Here is a 27,378-nt window from a genome sequence, read left to right on the forward strand (position 1 = left end):
TGAACTGTGGTTTACGAAATACCTCCACCCCTTGGCATCTGCGGGCGTTGCTGTCTAGGAATACTAACCTAGCAGTGATGCTGGTAGACGTCAAGAACAATCCATGTCCTGCCGCAAACAATGGAAGTTATAAGATTGTTATTCGTCAATCAAAATAACAATGGGACACGTACATGACAAAAATGATAGAAACCGAGGAAACGAGAACGGCGAGATCGTGCCTCCGGGTAGTCGCTTGGTGGGTGTTCGCGACAACGCGGGGGGATCATGTATGCCTACGGGTGATCACGACGTCGCCTGGCGGGTGGTCGAGACGGCGTGGGGAGATCACGACTGCAGAGAAGCCCAGGGCGTGCGAAGTCCTATGGCGCGAAAACACTGCAAGTCGTGGCTTGCGACTGCGGCGGAGCCCGCGAGCCGGAGCAGTTCGATGACGGCGGAATCACGTCAGGTGCGGTACCATGCCAGCTCGGCGGCGGAATCCGATGGCACGGGAACACGGCAAGCCCCCAGGATCATGACGAGCCCGACGTGGCATGCGATGGCGGCGGGACCCATAGGCTGGGGGAGTCCGATGACAGGCACACACCTCACATTAGGCGCGGTACCACACTGGCTCAACGGCATCGAAGCAGTACAGGGCAGTGGAGTCCGACGGCACGCAATCAACCCGGCACAGGGGATCGCGACGTCGCACGGCGGTTGCACGGCGGCAGCGGAACCCGAGGGCGGCGGAGTCGATGGCGTGGGAACACGGGAGGCCCTCGAACGGACGACGGAGGAAGACGTGGGCCGCGACGCGACGGGCGATCACGACGACCGCGACCGGTGGAGTCCGGTGAGATCGCGCAACAGCGCGAAGCACAGGGCGGAGTACCACGCCGGCTTCTTGGGCCGAAAATCTTCTTGAGCCGTCAGCCCGTAGCTCCCCCTAACTGAAAAAAAAATATTCTGCTGAAACAAAATATTAAGATTTCGTAAAAAATGGTTCCATCAGAACAAAAAATAAAATTTATTCAGTTGGATCCAAATCTTACCTTTGAAAACGAAAAATGTTCCACCGCAACAAAATGTAAAATAAATATTTTGTTGAAACTTCTACGAAAAAGGAAAAAAACTGAGTCGACCACCAGTGGACCTTAAAAAACCACCAATGAGCCGACAGAGCCCCAGACCTGAATGCCCGGGGGGGGGGGGGGGGATCTGTGACGGGTCGGCACACACCCGCACGGTACCCCTAGTATTCGCGGTAAACCCACATAAGGGCTTTTTGTAGTACAGATACAGATTAGTACATATTATGTGATCATAATAGAATCCGTCTTAGTGTCCTTCATTTTTCAGAGGGCAGAGATTGCAAGGAACAACGTCAATATTGCTATAGCTACTGACGAAATAAGTGAAGGCTCAACGCTACCATGTGAGGAGGTTTATTCTTTTTTATTTTTTGCAAACGTGTATGAGTACGTATTTAATTAAGAGGGTGAGTAGATAACTTTACACACCACGAAACGTTGTAGGTACTATGGATAGTCAACTTTCTTGTATTCTCATAAGGCATTCTTATCGGAAACAACTGAAATATTCCATGGATGATGGATATGTATTATTTTAGGGGAAAAAATCTGCTCCTGATGCAGTGAATTACGCGAGCACATCTACTTTTTACTATATGTGAGGCAAAGACAAGGATTAACGGATGAGGAAAACCAAATACGACGTGCAAAGGAAAGAGCACGATATACAAATATGATACCTAAGCAGAGGCAAGCAATACGTGATCGTCAAAATATGCTTAATATGAGGCCCGAACGGAAGCAAACAATAACGATACCGGCACCAGCAATGATAATCGAATAATCCATTTTTGATATAGTCACTAGTACTTTTTTTCAGCTAGGGCACAAGAGCTGCATTGCTATTTTGTACATACAGTAGACAAAAAGGTCTATCTCCAGGCACCATGCCATTTTTAGGACATGTTTGGGACCGCGAGCGACAAAATCGCGTGGCTTATAAACGATACGTGGCAAAGGAGTCGCTTCTGCGATTTTGCTGCGCGTAGTTCACTTTCTGTGTTTTGCCGTTGTGGGCGGTGGGCTGAAGCACATTGAACGCCAAGCGTTCGGTGGGATTATTTTGATTTTTGTGCTTATAAGCTAAGCAAACTCGGTCCCAAACAGGCCTTAAGCCCCTTCCATGTGTGGCCACGCTTCAACTCATTAATTATATCATCATCTTGTGTGTTTTACGTATGTTATGTTATGGGATCAGCGAGTACCCATAACCGAATATCAAGATAGTACAGAGTATTTGGTTTGACAAATATGGGAGAGATTGTCCGACGTACGTCAGAGGTCATTAACGCGTGGGCTCGGATCCATGCGTCGATGATCTAGCTAGGAGTACGTTCGAGAATCTCGTTACTTTCAAAAAAAAATATGGTTCCTACAAATCACCCATTCTTCGTGTTTATATTAGTTATATGCGTATGAGGAATAAGATGGTGATGGACCACACAACGTGTGATATTCGGTTTCTCGAACCATACAAGAATTGAAGAAATGAAATAATCATGAACCTTTTCATTCTTCAAATCAATCAGCGTACTAATTCAAGCGCCGACCCATGTTACGTACTCATATGTGCAACACATAGACCACATGCAGCTGCCCTCGTTACTCTTTGCTTCAAAACCCCGATCCTATTCAAGCGGATTTCTTTTATACATATTTTTTTCAACTTTATTTGATGCGAGGGCTCCTGGGCCGTTTCCTTGCGCTTGTCTCGTGGGCCGGCCCCCGCCAAGCAACTGAGCAAAGTGTTGGGGTGAGACCAACTGCGCGCGCTTTTCTCCCGCTATTCCGCGCCGTTCCTTCCTTTCGCGCGCTCGGCGGCGGCTGCGCAATTCACTTGTACGGTTTGGCTCCCTCCCGACAAAAACCCAAAAGGTGCTGCGCCGCCGTAGTCCCCCTCGAATCGAAACAGCATTCCGTTCCGTTCGCAAGGTCTGCGCCCCAGCCATGGCCGCGCCCCCCGGCGACGCTCCCCTCACCGCCGCCAACAATATCCAGGTTCGCCTTCTTCCCGGCCCCGCCGTTCACGGATGCTAAACTGGCGCCTTACGCGTTTCTTCCCCTTTCTTTCTTCTTGCAGCCGTTCTTCGTCCTCCACAAGGCATCCCCGGCCGCCGCTTCGTCGGTGCCATCCTCCCGAGCTCGGCGGCGGATTGATGCCTCACCCCCATCTTCCCCCAACCCCAAATCCGCGAAGAGGACCCGTGATGTTGACGCGCAGGATGAGGAAGACTCGGAGCTGTGCGAGCGGCTCCGCCTGGAGGCCTTCCACCGAATCTGGTCCAGGATCCAGTCCACCATCGATGTATGCCCCTCTCGCATCTCCTTAATTCCATTCTCGATTTTGACGAGCTCTTATGAGTAGGGCACGGTTTCTCATCCTGTGGAATTGCTTTCTTTGGGTCCTTGTCGATTGCCACCAGGAGGTCCTCAGGGGCATCAACCTCAAGCTGTTCGACCAGGTGCTGCAGTGGGCGCAGGAATCATTGTCTGCGATCCGCGCTGTTGCAAAACCTTGCCATGCTGAAGTCCAGCAGCCGTACCCTCTCCTAACCGATGTGATCTGCAGAAGGATCCCGACTGCATTTGTTCTCACCAGTGAGTGCTCCTTGTCAAATATCCAATGTGGCTGATTGCCCCCATTGTGGAAGAATTGCATTGTCGATGGGTTCAGACTGTGCTCTTTTGCAGAGAATGCGGAGTTTGTTGATGACATCACAACTTTTCGGGATCTCGCGGGGCATCTCCAGTCCAGTGGATGCCACCTGGCCAAGCTGTCAGCAGCTGAATTGTCAGTGAAACATGGAGTTGGTGGTTGCTTTAGGAGCCTGTTGAGGCAGCTACTAGCAGATGTTCCAGATGTGAGTGACATGTTCAATCTTTTAAGGTGTACTATTAGTACTACTAGTCAGAGTGTTCTCATGTGTCCTTTTGCTGCAATTCTGACTACCAAAGGTCGTTGATGTATCTGCACTGGCATCTTGGTACTGTGAAGCTGAGAACTACGATCAGCCAATCATTGTCATAATTGATGATTTGGAGCAATGTTCCGGTGATGTGCTGGGAGATCTTGTGATGATGCTGAGGTATTATTCCAGTCCTTCGGTGTATGCTTCCATCTTCCATGCTGATCCAAACATAAATAAGTACAAACTTTGAAAAGCAAAAGGAGCAATGTTTATATCAAACAAGGATCTTCTTTCAACTCACCAAGCTATCCCGTTATGATAGCTTTAGGTTTCACACTCGTTTTTTTCTGGGAAAGCATGGAGGCATATTGCCTTACCTCTCTCTAAATGTGTTTTTGCTCCATGGAACTCACATTACCATATCTACATCTTTGTGATAAGGTTGTCAATTATAAACATAATATGTAGCTCAACGAAAAAAAGCTCAAAGTTATAACTTTGGATGGATAAACTTGTTTTGAGTACTTACATAGTATATTTGCAGCTTAATGCATGGTCTCTTTGTTGCAGTGAATGGGTAATTAAAATTCCAATATTCTTCGTAATGGGGATAGCAACTACCATTGATGCACCTAAGAAACTGCTCTCATCAGAGGCTCTTCAACGATTAGAACCCTGCAAACTTACCTTGGGGTCACCCTCAGATAGAATGAATGCACTTGTTGAGGCTATCCTTGTTAAACCATGTGCTGGATTCTGCATCAGTCATGAAGTTGCAATGTTCCTCAGAAATTACTTCTTTAGGCATGATGGAACAATAACTTCTTTTATTAGTGCTCTCAAGGTTGGTGCTTAATAGTTAATATTACATTATTTTTCCCTGATGTTACCAGTTATGTTGCTTCTGTTTCCTCCATATGCTATGGGCAACTAGGACTGAATGAAACATCAGCTTGCATGCAGTAAGCACTTCTCCATGGAACCTCTGAGCTTTTTGTGCATGGGAGTACTTCAGGAAGATTGTGAGGTTGCTTTTATTATTCCTATTCTGAAGATCGTATAATATTAACTTCTTATAATTTTATATATTAGTATATTACTACTAGTAAGTATAACATTTAGTTTCTCCTATGTTTATTGTCTAACTACTAATTGACGTTATCTATTTTCTGGCTTCATCATCAAAATCTAACTTATGGTTGATTTACAACCACTTAGGAATTTTGGCATGATAAATTTGAAGCACTACCTCAAGTGATACAGAAATACGCTTTTGGTCTTCCCTCATGTACAAGGTATAAGACTTAGCAAAACATTCTTCGAAAAGTATTGTACTGGAACAATTTATTATAAAACTTGTATTGCAGTGCAACGAACTTGAGCAATTCTAGCGACGACGTGGTAAATGGATTGTCTAAGCTACTGAAATTGCAAAAGGATTGGAGTTCTGTTCTCTTGGTAAGTTTTCATTTCATCCGTGAATTTTTGTATTTTTATATCAAATTTTTCAGTCGTTGCAATGTCGTTACAGTGAAATCTGATCTAAAGTGCCATAATAATAATAATGTGTCTCATATACACAGTGCCTGTATGAAGCTGGAAGACATGACAAACTGCAGCTTTTAGATATTTTCTGTGAGGCAGTCAACCCAGATCTGCATACTCAAAATGCATCAAATGCTGAGCTGCCCATCTCTAAAGTGAACATTGAAAAATTATCAGGAATGAAGTCGGGATCTGGTAAAGTGTATATGGCCCAAGTAATGAATGCCATAAGGTAAGATGTTAAAAGTTGGTTTCAGGATTTGAATGCACAAACCTGCTTTATTACCATTATTAGAACTGGATTGCTTGAGTAGGTGTTCTTGGTCCAAACGATCAAGGGCTGAGGCTACATGCTTGACAACCTGGTCTCAATACCTTTGAATTGCTATGATAGGAAGCCTTTCCCTGAACAGAAAAAGAAATGGAAAAAAACGACAGCTTAACTGGGGTGAGAGGAAAAAACTAGGTATAAAGTGATGCTGTTATTAGATCTTAGATGTCAAGATTATCTAACAGAGTCAGAGTGTTGCTGATCCAATGAAGCAATATTGAGTCACTGACGTGAGTAATTTTTGTATCAGTCACTCTGTAGAACTGACTGATTTTTTTCATTTATTTCAATTGCAATTATGTTCTTCTGAAGCCTAAGAGTGAATCGTGTTCTTCTCAGGTACCTGCCAGTGGAAACTTTATTACGTGTACTTGAAGTTTGGAGCATCCATTTAAGAGGAATGAGTGAGGTGTGAATACATCTGGAACATCTGCTTTATTTCTTCTTAAAAACTTTTCGGCGTGCATATTAAACTGATCTATCAGCTACTGGGGCTTTGAATTCTTTGTAAATGTCTTTCATATTACATGCTTTTTATTAGAAAATACATATGCCATCCAGTACCTTAATGTACCAGATATTTTTTGTCATTTTGTTTCTTTATGGTAAACCACAAGAATTGATTTTCTATATTTTGCTCTCCGAGTTGATGTTGGTAGTTGTTCGTGCTTACTATGATGGCTTTTGCTAATTCTTGTTGTTTATTTATATTTCTTCTGAAAAAAGAGAGCTATAAGTTTTGTTCTTTGATGTTCAAATGGTTGGTGTTTTTTTCTGCTTTTTTTTCTGTTCGACTGCCTTCAGAACATTTTCCTCGGATAACCTTTCTCTGCACAAATGGATACATTAGCACTTAGTTTAACTGAAGCAACCAAATGTGAATTTATCACGGAGGTCAAACATAATACTTTCAAATTTCAATATACAGTTGCGCTATTTCTCAAATTGCTTATTCCCTTTCTATCTAGATCAATGACAAAGTGAAAGAGCTCCAGTCAACCACAATTGATGCAGATAGTGTGAGAGCCACAAAGGAAAAGTGGACTAGGTGAGTCCCTTCCCATGTAAAATTTGATTGAAGAGGAAGGATAAACAAGAATATTTGTACCGAATATAATTAGTGTAGTAGAATCATCGAACATCTTGGTAATCTATCTGGCTAGTTTATCATTCCTTAAGGTACAATATTGTACTAGTAATGTAAGGTTGAGTATATTAGGTGGTCGAATCTCCAGTATGCTATTTTTTTATTACCTCAAGTTATCTATGCTATTTTTTTTATTACCACAAGTTATCTCACTGTCATTTTTTTGTGCTGCATCAGGAGATCAACTGGCAGTGCTGGAAATGGGACAGTTCCATTGAATGAGAAAGTTGCTGTGCTATTACAGGACATTACTAGGTAAAAGATATAGTAACAGGACCTTTAAGATAAGAAATTTCATACATTGTGTTGACATCATAATCAACCCTTTAGTTATGTTTTGTGCACTAAGAAAACATTTTATCACTTTATTTTGGAAGATTCTTTTAATTTTTTCATTTAATTCAGTTTTTTCCCTCTAAGCATCTGATTTCTGTATATTCAAATAGGAAATATTTGGTGCCTGTTGAGTGTTTACCTTTTCATGAAATCATCTGCTTCAAGAATGTTGGTGTTCTCCAATCTGTAAGTGTGGTTCTTACTTACTAATGGTGTTAAATTATCTAGTCTTGTTCTAAGAACAAAACTGATGCTATCTTGTCACATCTAGTTATATTATAATAGCAAACATGTAAAAGAACATTATCCTGATTTCTAACATTGCTTCTCCATCCAGGCACTGATTGGAAATCCAAGAAGAATGGTTCAACTTGATCTACTGAAGTCACAGAGCCGTCTGAAATGCTCTTGTTGCAGTAGGACTGGAGCTGCTTTGTCAGGAACCTTGCATGACACATCAATTATGTAAGTCCATATATTCATTAAATAACATTTGACTGGTATCTGGAAATTTGTGATTCATGGAATATTGACACTACTGCCCCATGATTAAGGAAAAACAATGACAGTCATTTACAAAAAATATACTAACTTTGTGTACCTGACTGCCCCTGTGACACAATTTCAATAGGACAGTTTTATCCAAACAAAAAAATATGGACCTGACTGCCTGGAAGGAGATATGTAACTTTATTGAATATTTTCATGTCTCTAGATGAACTGCTCATTTAGCGGGGAACTCTGGAAACTAACTAGATGGCACAGAGGAAATGATTGCGTGGTAGTTATCCTTTTTAGAACCTTATAATCAAAATACTCTTATTACACCCAAGTACCCTTGAACAGTGCAGTGCTTCCAGTTGGGCTTTGCATCCTAAGAAAGGTCCACGACCTATTATTTCAGCTTCAAGTTTGGAGTACGTGCAACATTAAAAGAATAGGGATCCAATTGAAGTTTTTTAATGAACGCTGGAGACTAATTTAAATTGCTCTTGGTGAGATGAACTGTATCCTTTTGCATTGCAGGTGCAATCTAGCCCAAGAATATGGTGATGTAATTAACCTTCATGATTGGTACATATCCTTTGAGGGAATTATCAACAGCAGAAATTCAAAAGTCAAACGGAAATCATACAGTTCTCCCTCAAAAAAGAAGTCAAAATCTACACCTCCAGAGAGTGAAGCTCTGATCCAGTATCCTTCAACTATAAATTGTCCGTAAATATATTTCTGTAGCGTTTCTTCTCCAGAAAATTGGAAAATCAGAAATTTGAGGGCATGATAAGAACCTAATTTGGACAACAGACTATTCCTCTACTCACTACTACTTTGGGATCTGTGCAATTAGTTTAGGGGAGCATAGTACCACTAATATTTTCCTGAAATAGTATTGATTCATTGTATCCTACACATGATTTTAAGTCAACATAATCCTTGACACGTGTCTTACAGAGCAAGGTTCTGCAGAGCTGTTACTGAGATGCAAATCACTGGCCTCCTTCGGATGCCAAGCAAGAGAAGGCCTGATCTTGTGCAGAGAATCACCTTTGGTCCTTGATGATTTTGTGTTGACATGCTACACAGAGGTGATGAATTCGCTGCACATGGGGATTGGAATGTTCCAAGCTGAGCAAGATAGATTACCTAGTAACCAATGGTGCTTTTCTAGCTCTAAGATGGCTTTAATGTTGGAGTCAGTAAGCTTACGATAGTATCTTGTAAATTAAACCTGTGGAAAGTTCAACTTGTATGGGTACATGTAAAGAATGAAGTGGCTCAGGAACCTTAGGCCATGTTTAGTTTCCAAAAAAAATTCTACGAGATGAATAACTAGTTACACAGTTTAATTGTAAACGGCGAGATGAATATTTAAACCTAATTAGTTCATAATTGGATATTAATTGTTAAATAACAATGAAAGTGTTAATTTTCACGAACTAAACAAGGCCTTAGAATGTAAGCATCAAAATGAAGCAGCTGCAGCTTCCACTTGGGATTAACAATTGCTGACAAATTGTGATGACCGTTTTTCCTCTCGGGCAGCAATTAACATAACAATCTCAGGAACAGAACTATATAACATGGTGAATTCCTCAAGTTATGGTATGACAAATCTTGTTGCTTCAATTTTTTTCTGTAAATGGTGTTGATGTTAAATGTTGAAATTAAGATCTAACTTTGTGTGACGATCACAGGTATATCCTACACCTTCCCCTTTCTAATTAGGAAAGTATTTATCCTACGGCAGCAGCAGCAGGTTGCTACAACAAAATAATGAAGCATTGTATGAAAGGAATAAACTTCAACGTAATTATTACCAAATGGGTAAAAAAAATTGAGGCTTCCCCTCCACATATCTCGAGATATACTATTGATTAACTTTATTTTTTAAAGTATTAGCGGTTATATTAGTCAGACCAAATGGGAAGTTGTCTTTCAGCCAACCCACACGATCTCAAGGACCAACAACGAAGCAAAAAATAGTAGCAAACACTCAAGCAGCCAGCTGGTAATCACCACCATTAGCATGTCCGTCTAGTAAATGGTTGCCTCCTTCACAAAATTCACAAAATCGAGGGGCATATGCATAATGACAGGCCTAAATATTACACATGAGAACTTCCTTTAATGCTGCAGAATCGTAACCATAGTTCAGATGATGCCACCCTCCTGCTTGGTGATGGTCAGAACAAGACCAAAGTGGTCGCTGGGGAAGACAGGCAGTTCAATCTTTCGACACTCTTTCCGAACCTTCTTCTCCTTGAAGTACGAGATGCCCGGTATTGCCTCCTTCCCGATCATCTCAATGTTATCAATCTTGAAATCTTCCAGCTTGCACAGAAACCGGTCCATTCGTTTCTGCAGCTTGCGGTTGCCTGACAGCATGCTGTTGGCCTTCGTGTCATAGGTCCAGCCATCCTCTCCGGGCTTCAGCTCAACCCAAGCATCAATCCACCCATCCTGCAGAGGAAAGGGGCCGTCTCGTTTATCATCCCAGTTCATGTCCCCACAGAGTATTGCATTGCGGCAGTGTCCCAGAATTTCTAGGGATTTCTTTGCCTGAACTACACGTTCTTTGCTATACATCTGGTCCCACTTAGGAGGTGCAGGGCATGGGCTCTCTAGGTGAGTTGTGGCTAACACCAAGTTCGTCATCTCTCCCGTGCTAACACTTGTGATGCAAAGCTCCCTTCCCATTATTGAGTTAGAAAATGGGATCCATTCAGATGGCTCAACTGGCACTTTGCTCAACTGTAATTGTTGAGGTTGAAACAAATCAGTAAAAATGAATGAATTACGGAATAAAGGGAACATAGCAGTAAACTATGAAAAGAACAAATTTGAAGAATCTAAACTAAGCACAAATTGGAGAGGGATTCATAACACCTGAATGACAGCTTGTGAGCATGTTAATGTCTGGAATGTGTTACTGTGTGCATGAGTTGGCAGTAGTAAACTGCGTAGTGACACCAGGTCAATGGCAGTTCCAGTTTTCTAGTGAATGGTGATTTAGCTCCACATAATTGAACCCCTCTGAAGTTCAACTTAAGGTGAGTGCACCCAGTAACCATGATACCACATGAAACCCAACAAAACATATTTTTTGAATAAGTTTAGTTATGAAACATGCAGTCAAACTATTTAACTTGACGAAAATACAAGTGTCTGGATTGACCATATGAATATGACAATATGCGTAACTCTTTAAACTCCTCTATATTTTGCCGGCCTTATACATAAACTACAAATCTGTCTTCGAGGACACAAAAAAGAAAGCACTCAGTAACTTCTTCAGGAGTTTAAGCACAGTTAGAAAAAGTTTTTTCTATGTGATTTTGCAACTACCTGCATGCAGTAATATGGCTTCAGAATAGACATCTCCTGTGACAACAAGCATTTGTATTGTTGCCACCATTCAGATTTTTGCATAAGCAGATATATGTATGGTGTAATCTCCTGCAATTCCGCGTATCAGATAACACTTAGAAGAGGAAAAAAAATAACGCAAAGCCCAAAATGGGAACCTGGAAGCATATAAAGTCCGGGCTGTGGTGCTTAATAAGATCTCCAAGAGCATCCATCCTTCTGCTCAGTTCCATATCCTCCCGGAACCAGACATTGTATGTCATGATTTTGATGGTCTTCTTATCCAAATGAATCCTAAGACTTGCTGTGGAATAACATTTTGAGTTTTCATGTTACCATACCAAACCAAAACGACCAACAAACAGCTTGAAACAAAAACAAAATGCACAAGTAAAGCTTGAAGCAAAATGATGCCAGAAAAAATAGCAGGTAACAACAAGGTCTACACGTCATACATCCATTCTGCTTAGGCAGAATAGCCATTTTATTGGCTCAGGTTCAATTTCGTCCCTGAAGTATTAAACTGACTGTTTCAGTCCTTCAACTTTTGTTTTGGGCACAATCTCATCCCTCCTACATGGCAAGCCACATGAGCTCCAGCATTCCACGTTGTTTGACTTTGCGCAAATTAGAACATTACTATTTCTGAAATAGCAGGAATGTCTAGGACAGTAGTCTTAAATCTTAATTGCTTGTGTCCAAAAGCATCTTGGAAGGAAAACAGATTTGTTTAATTTGTAATGCTATTTTTGGTTCTCACGTGCTAATAAATGAAATTTCAAAGTACCATAACCCTACAACTCCAACCAAAATCCACCTAAAATTTTTCACTCCAGCGTGGTGTGCTGGAGCTAGTGTGGCGTGGCTGCATGGCATGCCACATAGGACGAGGGATGAAACTGAGCCCAAAAAATTAGTCTGAGGGCTAAAACGGCCATTTTAGTAGTTCAGGGATGAAAGCTAGTCTTGGCTCATAGTTGACGGACCAAAAGAGCTATTTTGCCTTCTGCTTAGTGGTATATGGGCATATGGCGACATGAGACTGACCTCAGCAGCCTACCTAGCGCTTGTGTAAGTTGTCCACGTCAGCAGCCCAAATCCTCGTCAGCAGGCCAAGAAGACAAGCAAACAATTCTGAAGGCTCCCGCCGGACGGTTCAAATTTGGCCGCATGCTGCTCCACTTCCATTCCGTCGCTCTGATGTGGACAATGTACACAGGCTGCTAGGTAAACTGCTGAGGTCAGCCTGACCAATTGGGCATACAACCTCAATAATGACTACCAAATGGCAGCTGACATAGCATTGTAACTCCTAATGGGCCACTATCAAACTGACTTTACTGCAATGCCTCATCTGTGGCAATACATCATGTCCCATTTAACACATCTTGAGGGGGTTCGGAAGTACTAGATACTTGTATAATTTTCACCACAAGCCTCCTGAACCATTGGAATAACAAAATCTAATTCTTTTACCAGAAGATATTACAGCGGCGAAGTGATCCCATTCACCAGCGCAAGCAGAAACATTCCAATCTATCGAACCCGCAGTACAGTACAGAGGGCCGCGAGCGTACCTTTCTTGGCGGCGGGCGCCTTGCCCTCCCCATTCTCACCGCCACCCCCGGCTCGACCCGCGCTATCGCAGAGCTCGACGACATCCGGTGACACAGCGCGTTCCCTCTTCCTCCCGCACCGCCGAGGGGGCGACCCGGAGGCGCCTACCACGACGGGGGAGCTGTCGGATTCGACCTCCACGGGGAGATCCACAACCGCCGGAGCACGATCCCCCTTCCTCCGCAACCGCCGGAGCGGTGTCGACGGGGGGGCGGCCACCACGCCGACGGGGCACTCGGCATCCGCGACCGCGGGAGAGCGCTCCCGCTTCCTCCGCAACTGCCGGAGCGGGGTCAACGCGGCGGCGGCGACCACGACGCCGGGACTGTCGGCGTCGAGCTCCAAGGGGCGCGGGGCCTCGCATGCCTCGCATTTGTCGGAGCAGATGGGATTGATCAACGTGCACCGGCAGCAGGGCCACTCCCGCGCGCCCGGAGACGGCGGTGGGGAGCGGGAGGGCATGGTCGGGGCTCGGGAGGATAAGGCGCCGGTTCGCGGGCGGCGGCGGCGGCGGCGGGGGTGGGGATAAAAAGGCAGCGTGGCGGCCTTTCGAGTTGTTTGAAATGGGAACGCGGCCGCTTTCAAACGCAAGAGGGCCACGGACTCACGGCTGATCTGGACCGTCTGCTGAGTGCTGACCCGATCGGACGGGTCCTGTTTGACAATTCGTTCATGGAATTTAGAGGTCGTCTATACACTATACTTGGAACAAAATGGCGCTGACCGCTGAGGATCTCCTATGTATGATTTTCGTGATGGGTTATCGCCGTGTTTAGTTCCAAAAATCAAAATTCCAAAATTTTTTTTCCGGCACCTGCATGGAGACTTAAATCTAGACGAAATAAAAAAAACGCATTGCGACTGCTGCCTGTAAATCACGAGACGAATCTAATGAACCAAATTAAGCTGTAATTAGACGCTAAATTGCTACAGTAATGCTAGAGTAAACAACATCTAATGATGGATTAATTAGGCTCATTAGATTCGTCTCGCGATTTACAGACGAGTTCTGTAATTATTTTTATGATTAGTCTATGTTTAGTACTTCAAATGTAGAAAAGATGCCCTTTCAAAAACTTTACGGGAGGCAACTAAACACGGCCTATCTTGCTTGTAACCGCTGAGATCTACGTCTAGTACTCCCTCTGTTCCAAACTATAAATCATTCCAAGAATTTTGGAGAATCAAAGTTTTTCAAATTTGATCAAATTTATATGACAATAACATTTATGATACCAATTAAGTATCATTAGATTCTTTGTTAGCTATATTTTCATAATGCACCTATTTGATGTCATAAATCTTTATATTTCTCTCTATAATTTTGGTCAAACTTTGAGATGGTTTGACTCTCCAAAATTCTTGGAATGACTTATAATTTGGAACGAAGGGAGTATCTTGTAAGTATGCTAGTAGAGGAAAGAACAATCTCTACTTACCTAAAAAATACTTAGGCCCTATTTAGTTTCCAAAAAATTTTGTACAGTACTCATCACATCAAACTTTTAGACACATGCATGGAGCACTAAATGTAGTTGAAAAAATAATTAATGACACAATCTAACTGATTAGCACGAGATGAATCTTTTAAACCTAATTAGTTCATAATTGAACTCTAATTGTCAAATAACAATGAAAGTGCTAAAGTGTCGAAATCCAAAAAATTTCGCGAACTAAACAAGGCCTTATGGTTCTTACTCTGCCGCCTACAAGGGCTAGTACATTGCTATACCTCAGCGGTCTCATATATCATCTCATGCAAGTCTATATAGAATTTTTGATTAGGTGGCGGAGAGAGAGGGAGGAGAGAGAACAAAGTGGTTGTTTCACGATTAGGACTATTATACTATTTTCTCACCATTTTACGAGTTGTTATTGTCATGCAACTCATAATAATCTTTTTTATGCACAAATTATGAAAATTCTGTATTTACTATGAGACAACTTATAAGACAACATATTATATGTATTGCTTGTTACATTGCCTCAAGATGATCTGGCAATGCATAAGATCACTTGTTAGACTAGACCAATGTATTTGCCCTAACCTATCATTATCAGTAAGCAACTAAGATTTTGGTGACTTGAATAGCTTTATGTGGATGCGTGTCGGTACCCTGCAGCAGGGATACCCAATCCTATTACAGCAAGGAAGGACTCGTATAGTCGTCCGCGACTAACGCCATAAGGGGCGGAGCTGTCGGCCCCACGGGCCAGGCTCCTACCTCACCGGGCCAACAGCCCCGGACCCGCCCCCAGCTCTGGGACGGGTCCAGTGACGCCACGTGTCCCAAGAGGGGAAGCTCCGAACCAAACAGCCGGGGGCCCGGACCCCCCATAGGGGTCCCGGACCTCCCCGCGACTGTCCGGACCTCCCATGTGCGTAGAGCCAGCATACCGCCGGGGGAGGTCCGGTGGTTACACGTGTCCCGCAGGTGAGGGCGCGGGCGCGGGTCTTCCACTGGAAGGCTCGCCCACCCACTGCATTCAATGCGGCTGGTTGTGGCGTGCTCTGCCACCACGGTGCGCGGGGCAGTTTTTGTCAGACCTCACTGTGGACAGCGTTTTACCGAGGTACACAGTGCAGCCGCCTGCGCCGCACCCGCGCAGAGCCCGTCGCCAGCGTTAATTGGATGCGACGGCACGACGTTTTTCCATCATGCCGCCTACGCCGCAAGCTACACGGCCCCTTCAGCTACGTGGCAGGCGACGCTGCTAGCTACGTCTGGCGCTGTTTCGACAAGACAGCACCTGGTCATGCTGAACGGGGGATTCAAGGAGCAGGCAAGGAAATCCAGGAGAGAGATCCCCTTCGCCTGCATCGCCATAATATATGAACAGTACATTATTTTATACTACACCGGTTGGGCCCACTTGTCGGGGACCCAACGGCCATGTATGCGCCACCCTTGAGATATAAAATGGAGGCGCTCGTTGTACACAACAGGCTCTGGGGAGCACACACAGACACAAGCTAGACTCAGCTCCAAGTTCACCCAGGCTCAAGCAATACAGCATACAGTGGACGTAGGGTATTACGCTCCGGCGGCCCGAACCACTCTAAACTGGTTGTGCTCATCGTGTTCTTCGTGTTCTTGAGCAAGATCGAACTAGTCGCTAGCTAACCCCCGAGTACTCACCCTCTGGGCTTAGGCGGGTGCATTCCGCCACCCGGCTGTGGTTTGCCACACCACAACATCTGGCGCGCCAGGTAGGGGGCCTTAGCTGGTTTTGGTTCATCTCTTGATCGTCTCCATGGTTCGGGTGGACGACGTGGAGATGACGGAGGGTGTGGCGTCCTCCACGCCACATGCCTCCCGCGTTCCTGCTCCAGGGGCAACCGTGCCTGTGGAGCAGCCACCATCAGCGGCGGCGCGCGCTGCTCATCGGCAGGAGTTAGGGCGCCCGTCAGGGGCCCCCTCACAAGCTCCGAGCGGCGGAGCACTGGCGGCGGCTAGGGAGTTGCTTCGCAACCCTCCGGCTGCTGCAGCCTCACCAGACGCCCTGAGGCAGTGGCGGGATGACGTTGACCGTCTCCTCCATCTGGCTCTGGCCTCCCCCAGTTCTGCAAGGACTGGGCAACGACCTCCGCCTGACAATGCGGTGGTGCCTTACCACCGGCGCCAAGGCGGTGCGTCGGCATCTGTGCGCTCCCCCACAGTGAGGGGTGCACGGACAGAAGACCTGCGGGCGGAGCTCAACCGCAGGCGTGCGGGTGAGGACGCCCGCATCTCCGTGGAGAGGGCGCGAGAGCGCCGTCTCAACATTGAGGGCCGCAACCTCAATGCCGACTTGGACGTGGTGGCACCCAAGCCTCCGGTGAACGCCCGGATACAGTCGGGTGCTCCAGTGGCTGGAGTGGGCTGCGCAGCGCTTGCAGATCACCTCCGCACAGTGGCATGGCCATCCAAGTTCCGCCCGCACCTGGCGGAGAAGTACGACGGTACCACTAACCCGTCGGAATTCCTGCAGGTGTACGTTACCGCCATCACAGCAGCTGGTGGTAACGACGCCGTCATGGCGAGCTACTTTCATGTAGCCTTGACTGGGCCATCCCGGACCTGGCACATGAACCTCACTCCCGGGATGATTCAGTCCTGGGAGGAGCTCTGTGCGAGGTTCACAGCGAACTTCGCCAGCGCATACCAGCAGCATGGTGTGGAGGCACACCTCCACGCCGTGAGGCAAAAACCCGGAGAGATGCTCCGGGCATTCATCTCGCGCTTCACCAAGGTACGGGGTACCATTCCTTGTATCTCCGATGCATCTATTATCACTGCTTTCCGTCAGGGGGTACGTGACGAGAAGATGCTCGAGAAGCTGGCGACGCACGAGGTGGAAAGCGTCACCACGCTTTTCTCCCTGGCAGACAAGTGTGCCAGGGCCGCTGAGGGCCGCGCATGGCACTCAGCCCCCCAAGACGGAGATACCAAGGCTGGTGACTCCGCTGCTACCGCCCAGGGCGGTGGCAAGAAGAAGAAAAACAAGAACCGGAGTCGCGGGGAGCAGCAACCTGGCGAACCAGCCCTCGCCGTAGCGGCACCTGGCTGGGGGCCAGAATGCACATGGCAAACGCTCTCGCCCGCAAGGTGGCAGCGGAGGTTCATGCCCAGTGCATCCCACCGCTCGCCACAGCGCCGCTAACTGCCGCGAGATCCAGAAGCTCGCGAAGCGGGTCAGCGGGCGGCATGAGCAGTCCTCCAAGGATAGCTCACCCCCTCCTCGCCAGCGGCCCGGCAAGGAGAAAGCCTCCGACAGCGGGGCCGCAGCCGGGGAGAAGGAGCTGGGGTATCAATCCCCCGCTCGGGAGCTAAAGGGAGTGTACCACGACGACAACTCTGACTCCGACAGTGACGACCGCCGCAAGAAGCTGTACGTAATGTATTGGTCCGGTCCATTTTCTTGGACCGAAGAGGCAGAGCAAGCCTTCCAGGAGCTGAAGCAGCATCTCACCTCACTACCAGTATTGGTGGCTCCAGAGCCCGGTGAGACGTTGTTTCTGTATCTTGCTGCGTCCGCAGAAGCGGTCAGCATGGTGCTGGTCGCCGAAAGGACGGAGCAAGCTCGCCAGGGGGACACCAGGGTCTCCCCGGCCAAGGATGGTGAGCCGGATCCCGGACACGGGGGCCCATCAGCCTCACCTCTGCCTGAAGCTCTGGAACCCGGACAAGGGGGTCCGGAGGAGCCTCGTCCCAGTGGGAACCCAGAACCGCTGGGGCCCAAGGACCTAACAAAGCGGACAAGGGCGAGCCGGACCCGGTCACCAGGGTCCGGACCATCCAAAAGCCAGTCTACTATGTCAGCGAAGTCCTCCACGAGGCGAAGGCCAGGTATCTTGAGACGCATAAGCTTATCTATGCGATACTTATTGCGTCCAGGAAACTGCGCCACTACTTTTAGGCACACCGAGTTGTCGTAGTGACCTCTTACCCGTTAAGAGCGATCCTGCACAACTCCAACGCCACGGGCAATATCGCCAAGTGGGCAGCAGAATTGGCTGAGTTCTAGTTGGACTTCCAACCTCGCCATGCAGTCAAGAGCCAGATCCTGGCTGATTTTATAGCGGAGTGGACTCCTTCCCCAAGCAATTCTGGGGGTCCGGACTTCAGCGCCGGACCCGCGGAGCCGGAAATCAGGACACCAGTTTTCGCCGAGCCCCACTGGACACCCTTCTTCGACGGGTCCGCCAGCGAGAAGTGGGCTGGAGCTGGTGTGGTCCTCATCGACCCAAACGGAGATCAGCTGAAGTACATGGTGCACCTTGAGTTCAAAGCCACCAACAACATGGCGGAGTACGAAGCCCTGATCTTTGGCCTGACACAAGCCTTGTCTCTCGGGGTCCGGCAGCTTCTGGTGAAGGGGGACTCACAGCTAATCATCAAGCAGGTCCGAGGGGATTGCAGCTGCAACAATCCCCAGCTCGCGGCATACCTCATTCACGTGAGGAAGCTCGAGAAGGACTTCGATGCCTTGGAACTGCAACATGTTCCCCGCGAACTCAACTTAGCAGCAGATGATCTCTCCGCAAGAGTATCTACCTGGGCATCCGTGCCCGAGGGCGTCCTCGAAAGACGGTTGCTGAGACCTACCGCCCAGCCTGCCGAACTGGGTGAAGGGAATCAAGCTAGCACCTCAAAGCTAGCGGTCCCGGCGGCATACCACCTGTGGTGCCCACTCTGGGTTGTGAGCTCTGCCGAGGATCCTGGAGACCTCGTGGAGCCACCCCCACCTGCTCAGGGAGCTTCCGATGCAAGGATCTCCGAGATCCGAGACTACCTGAAAGACAACATCCTTCCTGATGACGATGTGTCCGCTGAGCGCATAGTACGATTGGCTAAACGCTACGCGGTGGTAGAAGGGGATCTCTACCGCCGTGGCGCCAATGGTATCCTCATGCGGTGCATTTCCCAGGAAGAGGGCCGCGAGTTGCTCGTGGAGATCCATGGAGGCGAGTGTGGAAGTCATTCCTCATCCCGCACGCTTGTTGGCAAGGTCTTTCGGCATGGCTTCTACTGGCCGACAGCACTCCAGGATGCGGCTGAGCTGGTAAAGTCCTGCAAAGCATGCCAGTTCCATGCAAACCAAATACACACATCGGCTCAAGCTCTGCAAATGATTCCGCCCTCATGGCCATTTGCCGTGTGGGGTGTGGATATCCTGGGGCCTTTCCCCCGGGCCGTCGGTGGTTACCGGTTCCTCTACGTCGCCATCGACAAGTTCACGAAGTGGCCGGAGGTTACCCCTGGGGTGAATATCACTAAAAAGTCAGCAGTCACATTCCTCAAGTCCATTGTGTGCAGATTTGGCATCCCAAACCGCATCATTGCGGACAACGGGACCCAATTCAAAAGCAGACTCTTCCAGGAGTACTGCGAGGACATCGGCATCCAGCTATGCTTTGCGTCCGTGGCACATCCCCGCAGTAATGGACAGGTTGAGAGAGCGAATGCAGAGATCCTCAGGGGACTCAAGACCCGCACCTACAACTGCTTGAAGAAGCATGGTGCCAAATGGGTTGATGAGCTTCCGTGCGTACTATGGGGCAACCGGACGACACCCAACCGTGCCACCGGGGAGACTCCATTCTTCCTGGTCTACGGGGTTGAAGCATGCCTTCCCCCAGAAATTCACCTAAGCTCACCACGGGTCCAGGCTTTTGACGAATCCATGCAGTAGCAGCAGCGGTGTGATGATGTGGACTTCGTCGACGAACGAAGGTGGCGAGCAGCAATCCGAAATGCACGCCATAACAAGGCGCTCCGGCGCTATCATCAACAGTTCGTGCACAGTATGGAGCTCCGGGCTGGCGACCTCGTCCTGAGGCGGATTCTGAACCGAGCAGGGCTCCACAAACTCTCCCCCAGCTGGGAGGGGCCCTTCAAGGTCACAGAGGTGTGCCGGCCCGGATGCGTCCGCCTTGCCACTGAAGATGGAGTGTAGCTGCCCAACCCATGGAACATAGAGCATCTGCGTAAGTTTTACACTTAGGCAGAGCAGGGAAATGAATTTTTCCTTTGTAATAAGATAGAGTCAGCGTGCGGCCCAGAGCGGTTGGGGTCCGCCCCCGTAAGCCCGACCTCTGGAATTCATCGCACCGTCGGCTAGCATTAACACGCGGCCCAGAGCGGTAGAGGTCCGCCCTCGTAAACCCGGCCTCTGGCATCCATCGCGTGAGCCATGTATATCGGATTGCAAAGGAAAGATTTTCTCCCAGTTCTGTCTGTGTGTCAAATTTAATTTTGCATTCTGATTCTCGAGACTTTACTTTTCTAACCCCCGCGCGGACTTCCACTCTTGTCGCTACAACTAAGATCTGTATTGAGTTGCTGGACTGCCGTACAGATACCGGACCATCTTGCTGCTGGATAGGGGTCCGGACCCCTAGGGACCTGCCCTGGAGAGGGAGTGCTTGTTTCCTGGGGTGGTCCGGAGTACTGTGTAGCCGTTTAGCCGGTTCCGTACCCAAAGCCTACACACTCCACCGCCCTGCAACAAGTTCTCTAGTACCTGGAGGCGGGTAATTAGGGGCTCGGACCTCGTTCTAGCTCAAGACTTGGCTCCCTAAATCTGAAATGGCAAGTCCAGCTCCATATCTCAAAGGATCAAGCACGACAGAATGACCTCTCCCACTGCTAGGAAGGGTCTGGAGCATTGGAACCAGGTCCGGGAAAGTCATGTTGTTTCTTGGAGTAGTCCGGAGCCCTGTGTAGCGCCTTAGCCTGGTTCCGCACCCTATGCCTATACACTCCACCACTCTGTAACAAACACTGAATTTCCTGGATTTGAGCATCTAGAGCTCTGGACCTTGTACTAGCCTGGGGGCCGGTCCAGAATAGGTCCTGCGGGCCTAATACTAAGCTGTAACTTTAAGGTGGTACGCAGGTTAAACCTTGTCTGGTGGTAGCCAGCCTCAAACCATTGAGCCTACCTACCAGGGGGCCCCGGCATTCGCTTTAAGGTTTCATGCAGATCGAGGTCCAGTCTCGGTGGTAGACAGACTCAAAACAACTGAGTCTATCTCCCAGGGGGCTGGGGCATTCGCTTTGTCCCAGGCATCATGGATAGATTCTGCATACGTCAAACAGCTAAGTTGCAGTATCATTACTACCATACAAGCGAGTTTGATTCTCTTCTCTGTAGTTCTTTCGACTACACAGGAAACAAGACGCTCGCTCGGCTTGCAAACTATGCTATACCTATGCCCAAGGACGCCGGAGAGTCTTCTACGTCTCCGATGGCAGATAGGTCCTTACAACTGAACCTATCTGCCAGGGGGCCAGGGCGCCGGGGTGCTGCATACCGCAACTAGAACAATTGACAAACAGCTAAGTTGAAATTTTCTTCTATTTAAAATTTCAACTAGTACAATGTTTGTTACATAACGCAAAAAAAGAGAGGTACAATGTGCAGCTTAGGAGTCTGCAGGTTCCCGCTTGAAGTAGGCGGTGACGAAGTCGACGACCTCCCGCACGCTGTCCCGAGCAGCGGCCTCCGTCTCCGCCGCAGGACCATCGAGCACAGGGGCTAGCGAGATGGCCGGGTCATGGCTCCGGAGGCATGTCAGGATGTGCTCCGCCGCCATCCAGATCAGCTCGCGGCCCTCGACCTCAAGCTGGCCAGCAAGGACCGGTTCCAGACGCCGGAGCCTATCCGAAGCGGAGCTCAGCACTGGAAGGGCATCAGCAATCGAAGCTGGCACCTCTGCCACTTGGATTGGGCTCATTCCAAATGGCACCAGCGCTAAGCTCACTTCGCCCGCCCAGTCGACGATCCGCTGGGCCCCCGCGCGCTGCTCCTCCTGCAGCTTCCGGACCGCCTCCTGGATCGCCCCCTGGACCCGGCTGTCCAGAGCTGCCTTGGCTGCCTCCACCTCCCGGAGCCTCTCCTCGAGCTCTGCCTTCCTTTTCTCCGCCGACTCCTTTCGCTTCTTGAGGGAGTCGCGCTGGCGCTCGAGCTGCTTCTCCATGCTGGCGGTGAGGGATTCCCGCCAGTCAAGGGACTTTCTATCATCCTCCAGCTCCGACTCAGCAATAGCCAGCTTGCTGGCCCTCTCCTCCAGCTGCTTCTGCCATCCGGCCAGGGTCCCAGAGAGCTCGTCCAGCTCCTGCTTGCGGACCTCGAGACCCTGGCTGCGGGTCTCAAGCTCGGACCGCTGGGTAGCGAGCCGAGTCTCGAGATCGGACCGCTGAGCCGCAAAGCTGACCACCTCTAGGGCAAAGGTCTCCTCCCACTGCGCCACGGTTTTCTCCCGGCTCGATACTGCGAACTCTCGCTCAAACACCTTCCGAAGGTTAACCCGATAGGCCTCTTGGTCGGCCTTGAGTTTGGATCGAGCTTTCGCAGCATGGGAGGCTTCAGCCTTCGTGTGCGCCTCCAGGCGGGTGTGCTAGTCGGAGAGGCGCTGGCGTTCGCTCTCTAGGGCAGTCCACTCCCGCCGGAAGGCCGCCTCGGCAGAGGAGGTTGCCTCTATTATCGACCGCCGAACCTGGACCAACACCTGGGGGAGGGGAGTCTCTTCCTCCTCCGGGGGTTGGAGATGGAGGAGCTGCCTACCAAAGACCACCTCCAGCTCCTCCTCTGCCGCAGGATTGGAGCTGGAGGTAGGGACTTCTGGCGCAGGCATAGGGACCTCGGTTGCCGTTGTGCTTGCCGCTGCAGCACTTGTCGCCGTCGCGCTCTCCGCCGCCGAATCCAGTGTCGGCGCGATTGTCGCCGTAGCTGGGGTCTCGAGGGCCACCGCGTCAGGTGCGAATGCACCCACCGCCGCCGCGTCAGACGTGGCCGCATTCGGCACTGGTGCGTCCGCCGCCGCCACATCGGGTGCGCCCGACACCGGCGCCTCCGCCGCTGCCACCTCGGGTGCGGCTGCGCCCGACAGCGGCGCCTCCGCCGCTGCCACAACGGGTGCGGCTGTGCCCGACACCGGCGCCTCCGCTGCCGCCACATCGGGTGTGGCTGCGCCCGACACCGGCGCCCCAGCTGCCGCCACGTCGGGCGCAGCGGCGCCTGACATTGGTGCACCAGCCGCCGTAGTGTCGGGCGCCACCGGGCTTGCGGAAGCCACCGCACCTGCGCTCTTTGTACCCGTCGCCGCACCCTCCGTCATCACCGAGGCCACTAACGCCTGGGCCCCCGTTGACGGGCCAGTGGTGGCAGAAGAATTGCTTGGGCGTGGAGCCCTGGCAACAAAGAGAAGGAGCCTTCAGCACAAAGTGGAGCACCGAGAATAAGGGGTGTGGCCAGAATAACACTAACCCTGAGGCGATGGGTCTCCAGCGTCCGCGAAGGCCCGACGACTGCTTCTGCTGCTGCCGCTGCTCCTGTGGTTGCTCCTGCTGCTGCTGCTGATGTTGTTGCTCCTGTGGCTGCCGCTGCTGCTGTTGCTGCCGGGGGGAGGTGTCTCTCGGTGGTGATGGTGGCGGCGCGTCCACCCCGGAGGTCCCGTGATGGTCGGGGGCCCGAGAACTGCCCTAGCTCGCGTCCTCGGCGGACCTCTGGCACTTCGCGGCGGGCTCCCCAACTAGGGTCCCGTCGCCCCGCTGCAACCTGCGCCAGCCCGCATCTCCTGACGACGCACCGGAGCTGCTCCGGGCCTGGCTGGGACCGCTCGTGGCGGCGCTACCAGTCACGGCCTGCTTGCCCTTCGCGATCGGGCTGGACTCCGCGATGCTCGACGCGGCTTGATCCCCGGACGCACCAGGGATCCGGATCCCATGGTTCGGGTCGCCTCTGGTCTGGCGTGCGGCCAGCCCGCCGTCGTCGAGAGTTGGCAGGGTGGCCGACACCGCGGACCTCAGGCGTGAGTCCTCGCAGAGGGGGACAACACCCTGGGGTAGGATCAGGTTCTCCGGGATGAAGGCGTCCCCCGTCACCGCCCGCACAAGGACCTCCAAGGCTTCCTGGGTCAGGTCACTCCCCTCCCCGCGGTGGGTCCTGCTACAGTCGTTGAGGCCGGTGAAGCCCCAAGCAGGGCGCGGCCGCTGCTTCAGGGGGGCGATCCGGCGCTTCAGGAAATCTCCGAGCACGTGCAGCGAGGTGAGGCCGCTCTCCGCCAGCGACCTGATCTTGCCCAGCACGGAGTCGAACTCTGGTTGCAGGGACGGCTTGGCCCTCCAGGATGCTCGGTCGGTGGTGGGTCCCTCAGTCGGCAAGGCGAGGCGCTCGTTGGCTTCGGCGCTGGCGATCACCCAATCCTTGCGCCACTCCTCCCACCTCCCGCCAGTAAGGCTGGGAATGTAAGTCGTCGGCAGGTCGCTCCTCGTCTGGAAGTAATACGCCCCCACCTCATCCTTCGCCCTCCCGGACTTCACCAGTATGAAGAAGTGGCGGAAGGGGATGACGCAGGGCCGCACTCCCACGAACATCTCGCATAGATGAACGAAGATGGACGTCAGAAGGAGGGAGTGGGGCATAAGGTGCTGAAGTTGGAGGCCGAAGTCTTCCAGCAGCAGCAGCAGGAACGAAGAGATCGGCAGCCCAACGCCGGTGGAAATGTGCGAAGTGAATAGCACAAATTCCCCGGCGCGGAGGTTGCCAAGGGGAACCGAGCCTGCTCGGACCCCCCCAGCCAGTCTCCTGCGGGCTCCACCCTAGCAAACGGCGCACCGTGCTCAACTCCTCCTCGGTCTGGAATAGACGGGGGTGGCCGAGGGACGCCATCACGCTATGGGGGTGTAGAGCAATCTACGCAGATGAGCAAGGGGGGAGGGGGCTCGAAGGCAAAGGGGCGCAAAGGTTGGAAGGAAGAAGGCGAATGCGGGAAAGTATCCGCGGCCTGCGGTTCGTTCGTTTATAAAGCCTGACCCAACCGGCGTGCACCGGAACCGTCGCTGCAACCCAAGCGACGCACACACCTAGAGTTAACCGCCCAATCCATGACAAGGGGGCCCGGGCCCGCCTGTCAGGGAGGGCGGGTAACCGCAAGGGTGTGAAAGGGCGGGATCCGAACCGCCATCCGCGCGCGGAGCGAGGCGGAAGCTGAGCTGACGTGCGCGCGTTAAGCGCTGGCGTGACCGGGCTCTTCGGGAACTGCGCTGGTGGTAAATACCCCGTTTACTCCAGCCGCAACAAGGCCGAGCATTACGCGCGTGACTAGGTGTACCACTGTGCGTGGGGACCACGAGTCAGTAAGCCGTTGCGATGTGATGAGGAACAAAAGACCCGATGGACGGTCAAAGCCGGGCAAGACCCCTGCAGTAAGAGGCTTCAAGCTATGCAAAGCCAAATCGCAATAGTGGCCCCACCTGCGGGTTCGTCACCTCTCCCGAGGTGGGCCCGGGGGCCACTGTCGGTACCCTGCAGCAGGGATACCCACTCCTACTACAGCAAGAAAGGACTCGCATAGTCGTCCGCGACTAACGCCATAAGGGGCGGAGCTACCGGCCCCACGGGCCAGGCTCCTACCTCACCGGGCCAACGGCCCCGGACCCGCCCCCAGCTCTGGGACGGGTCCGGTGACGCCACGTGTCCCAAGAGGAGGGGAAGCTCCGAACCAAACAGCCGGGGGCCCGGACCCCCCATAGGGGTCCGGGACCTCCCCGCAACTGTCCGGACCTCCCATGCGCATAGAGCCAGCATACCGCCGGGGGAGGTCCGGTGGTTACACGTGTCCCGCGGGTCTTCCACTGGAAGGCTCGCCCACCCACCGCATTCAATGAGGCTGGTTGTGGCGTGCTCTGCCACCACGGTGCGCGGGGCAGTTTTTGTCAGACCTCACTGTGGACAGCGTTTTACCGAGGTACACAGTGCAGCCGCCTGCGCCACACCCGCGCAGAGCCCGTTGCCAGCGTTAATTGGATGCGACGGCACGGCGTTTTTCCATCATGCCGCCTACGCCGCAAGCTATACGGCCCGTTCAGCTACGTGGCAGGCGACACCGCTAGCTACGTCTGGCGCTGTTTCGACAAGACAGCACCTGGTCATGTTGAACGGGGGATTCAAGGAGCAGGCAAGGAAATCCAGGAGAGAGATCCCCTTCGCCTACATCGCCATAATATATGAACAATACGTTATTTTATACTACACCGGTATGGCCCACCTGTCGGGGACCCAACGGTCATGTATGCGCCACCCTTGAGATATAAAAGGGAGGCGCTCGTTGTACACAACAGGCTCTGGGGAGCACACAGACACACGCTGGACTCAGCTCCAAGTTCACCCAGGCTCAAGCAATACAGCATACAGTGGACGTAGGGTATTACGCTCCGGCGGCCCGAACCACTCTAAACTGGCTGTGCTCATCGTGTTCTTCGTGTTCTTGAGCAAAATCGAACTAGTCGCTAGCTAACCCACGAGTACTCACCCTCTGGGCTTAGGCGGGTGCATTCCGCCACCCGGCTGTGGTTTGCCACCCCACGACAATGCGACTTTATACAATGCCCTATGTGTTTGGGTGGCTTGTCTATTGTTTTTTTTTTGGAAAAGTTTGCATCCCAATTTAAAAAAAAAGTTACATCATTTATGCATACTTAAGCTATTTAGGCTATGACAACTTGCAGTTTGGTACAAATCCAACAACTTATAAATTGCACAATTTGATGCAACATCTTGACAAATTAGTTTATCTACAATTCAAATGTACTCAGTGTGGCAAAATACGTGAGGGACGGTGAACTGTCGAAAGAAAGCTGCAAATTGATATGGAACCATAAAAAGGTGCATTGAAACAACTCAAATGATGTCAATGTATAAAATGCTTTGTGCCCTGTGTCCTTGGTATGCCCCCATCATTCCGGACCCCTCCCTCCAAAAAATCAGAATTCAAAAGCTCTGCTACAAATAAAAGTGAGCGATAAGACGGGAGATGATAAAAGCAGGATCGTTAGGTCTACCTGAAATGTGATAACGCAATTTGACAAAATTTGACACCTAGGCTAGGATAATGTATCCATATCCCACTGTACACTTCCGTAATAAAAAAAATATTTCATTTTGGAGAAAAGGTTTCAATCTTTGCCTCCGCCCTACTTCATAGAAATTGAGTAGCATTATTCACACGATACACTTTGACTATCTAATATTATCGCTTCTAGATCTAAACTTGCAAATGAC

The 27,378-nt window shown here is 50.3% G+C and overlaps 2 protein-coding genes across 2 annotated transcripts; one reads left to right on the forward strand and one right to left on the reverse strand.

Moving 5' to 3' along the window:
* The first annotated feature begins 2,923 nt into the window (after window positions 1-2,923).
* Window positions 2,924-9,198, forward strand: LOC120651125 (origin of replication complex subunit 3-like). The gene is made up of 17 exons (XM_039928499.1): window positions 2,924-3,074; window positions 3,157-3,381; window positions 3,500-3,674; window positions 3,768-3,937; window positions 4,032-4,162; window positions 4,556-4,829; window positions 4,938-5,012; window positions 5,204-5,280; window positions 5,353-5,443; window positions 5,569-5,762; window positions 6,201-6,270; window positions 6,830-6,909; window positions 7,186-7,263; window positions 7,455-7,530; window positions 7,682-7,809; window positions 8,371-8,538; window positions 8,797-9,198. The coding sequence occupies exons 1-17, from the start codon at window positions 3,024-3,026 to the stop codon at window positions 8,900-8,902; spliced, it is 2,169 nt and encodes a 722-aa protein (XP_039784433.1). The 5' UTR covers window positions 2,924-3,023; the 3' UTR covers window positions 8,903-9,198.
* A 530-nt stretch (window positions 9,199-9,728) lies between these two features.
* Window positions 9,729-13,404, reverse strand: LOC120651126. Its single transcript, XM_039928500.1, has 4 exons — window positions 12,789-13,404; window positions 11,370-11,515; window positions 11,191-11,301; window positions 9,729-10,596 (listed from the first exon to the last, which is right to left on the reverse strand). The coding sequence occupies exons 1-4, from the start codon at window positions 13,288-13,290 to the stop codon at window positions 9,997-9,999; spliced, it is 1,359 nt and encodes a 452-aa protein (XP_039784434.1). The 5' UTR covers window positions 13,291-13,404; the 3' UTR covers window positions 9,729-9,996.
* Between the last annotated feature and the right edge of the window lie 13,974 nt (window positions 13,405-27,378).

Source organism: Panicum virgatum, chromosome 9K (genome assembly GCF_016808335.1).
Source record: "Panicum virgatum strain AP13 chromosome 9K, P.virgatum_v5, whole genome shotgun sequence".
Taxonomy (NCBI): domain Eukaryota; kingdom Viridiplantae; phylum Streptophyta; class Magnoliopsida; order Poales; family Poaceae; genus Panicum; species Panicum virgatum.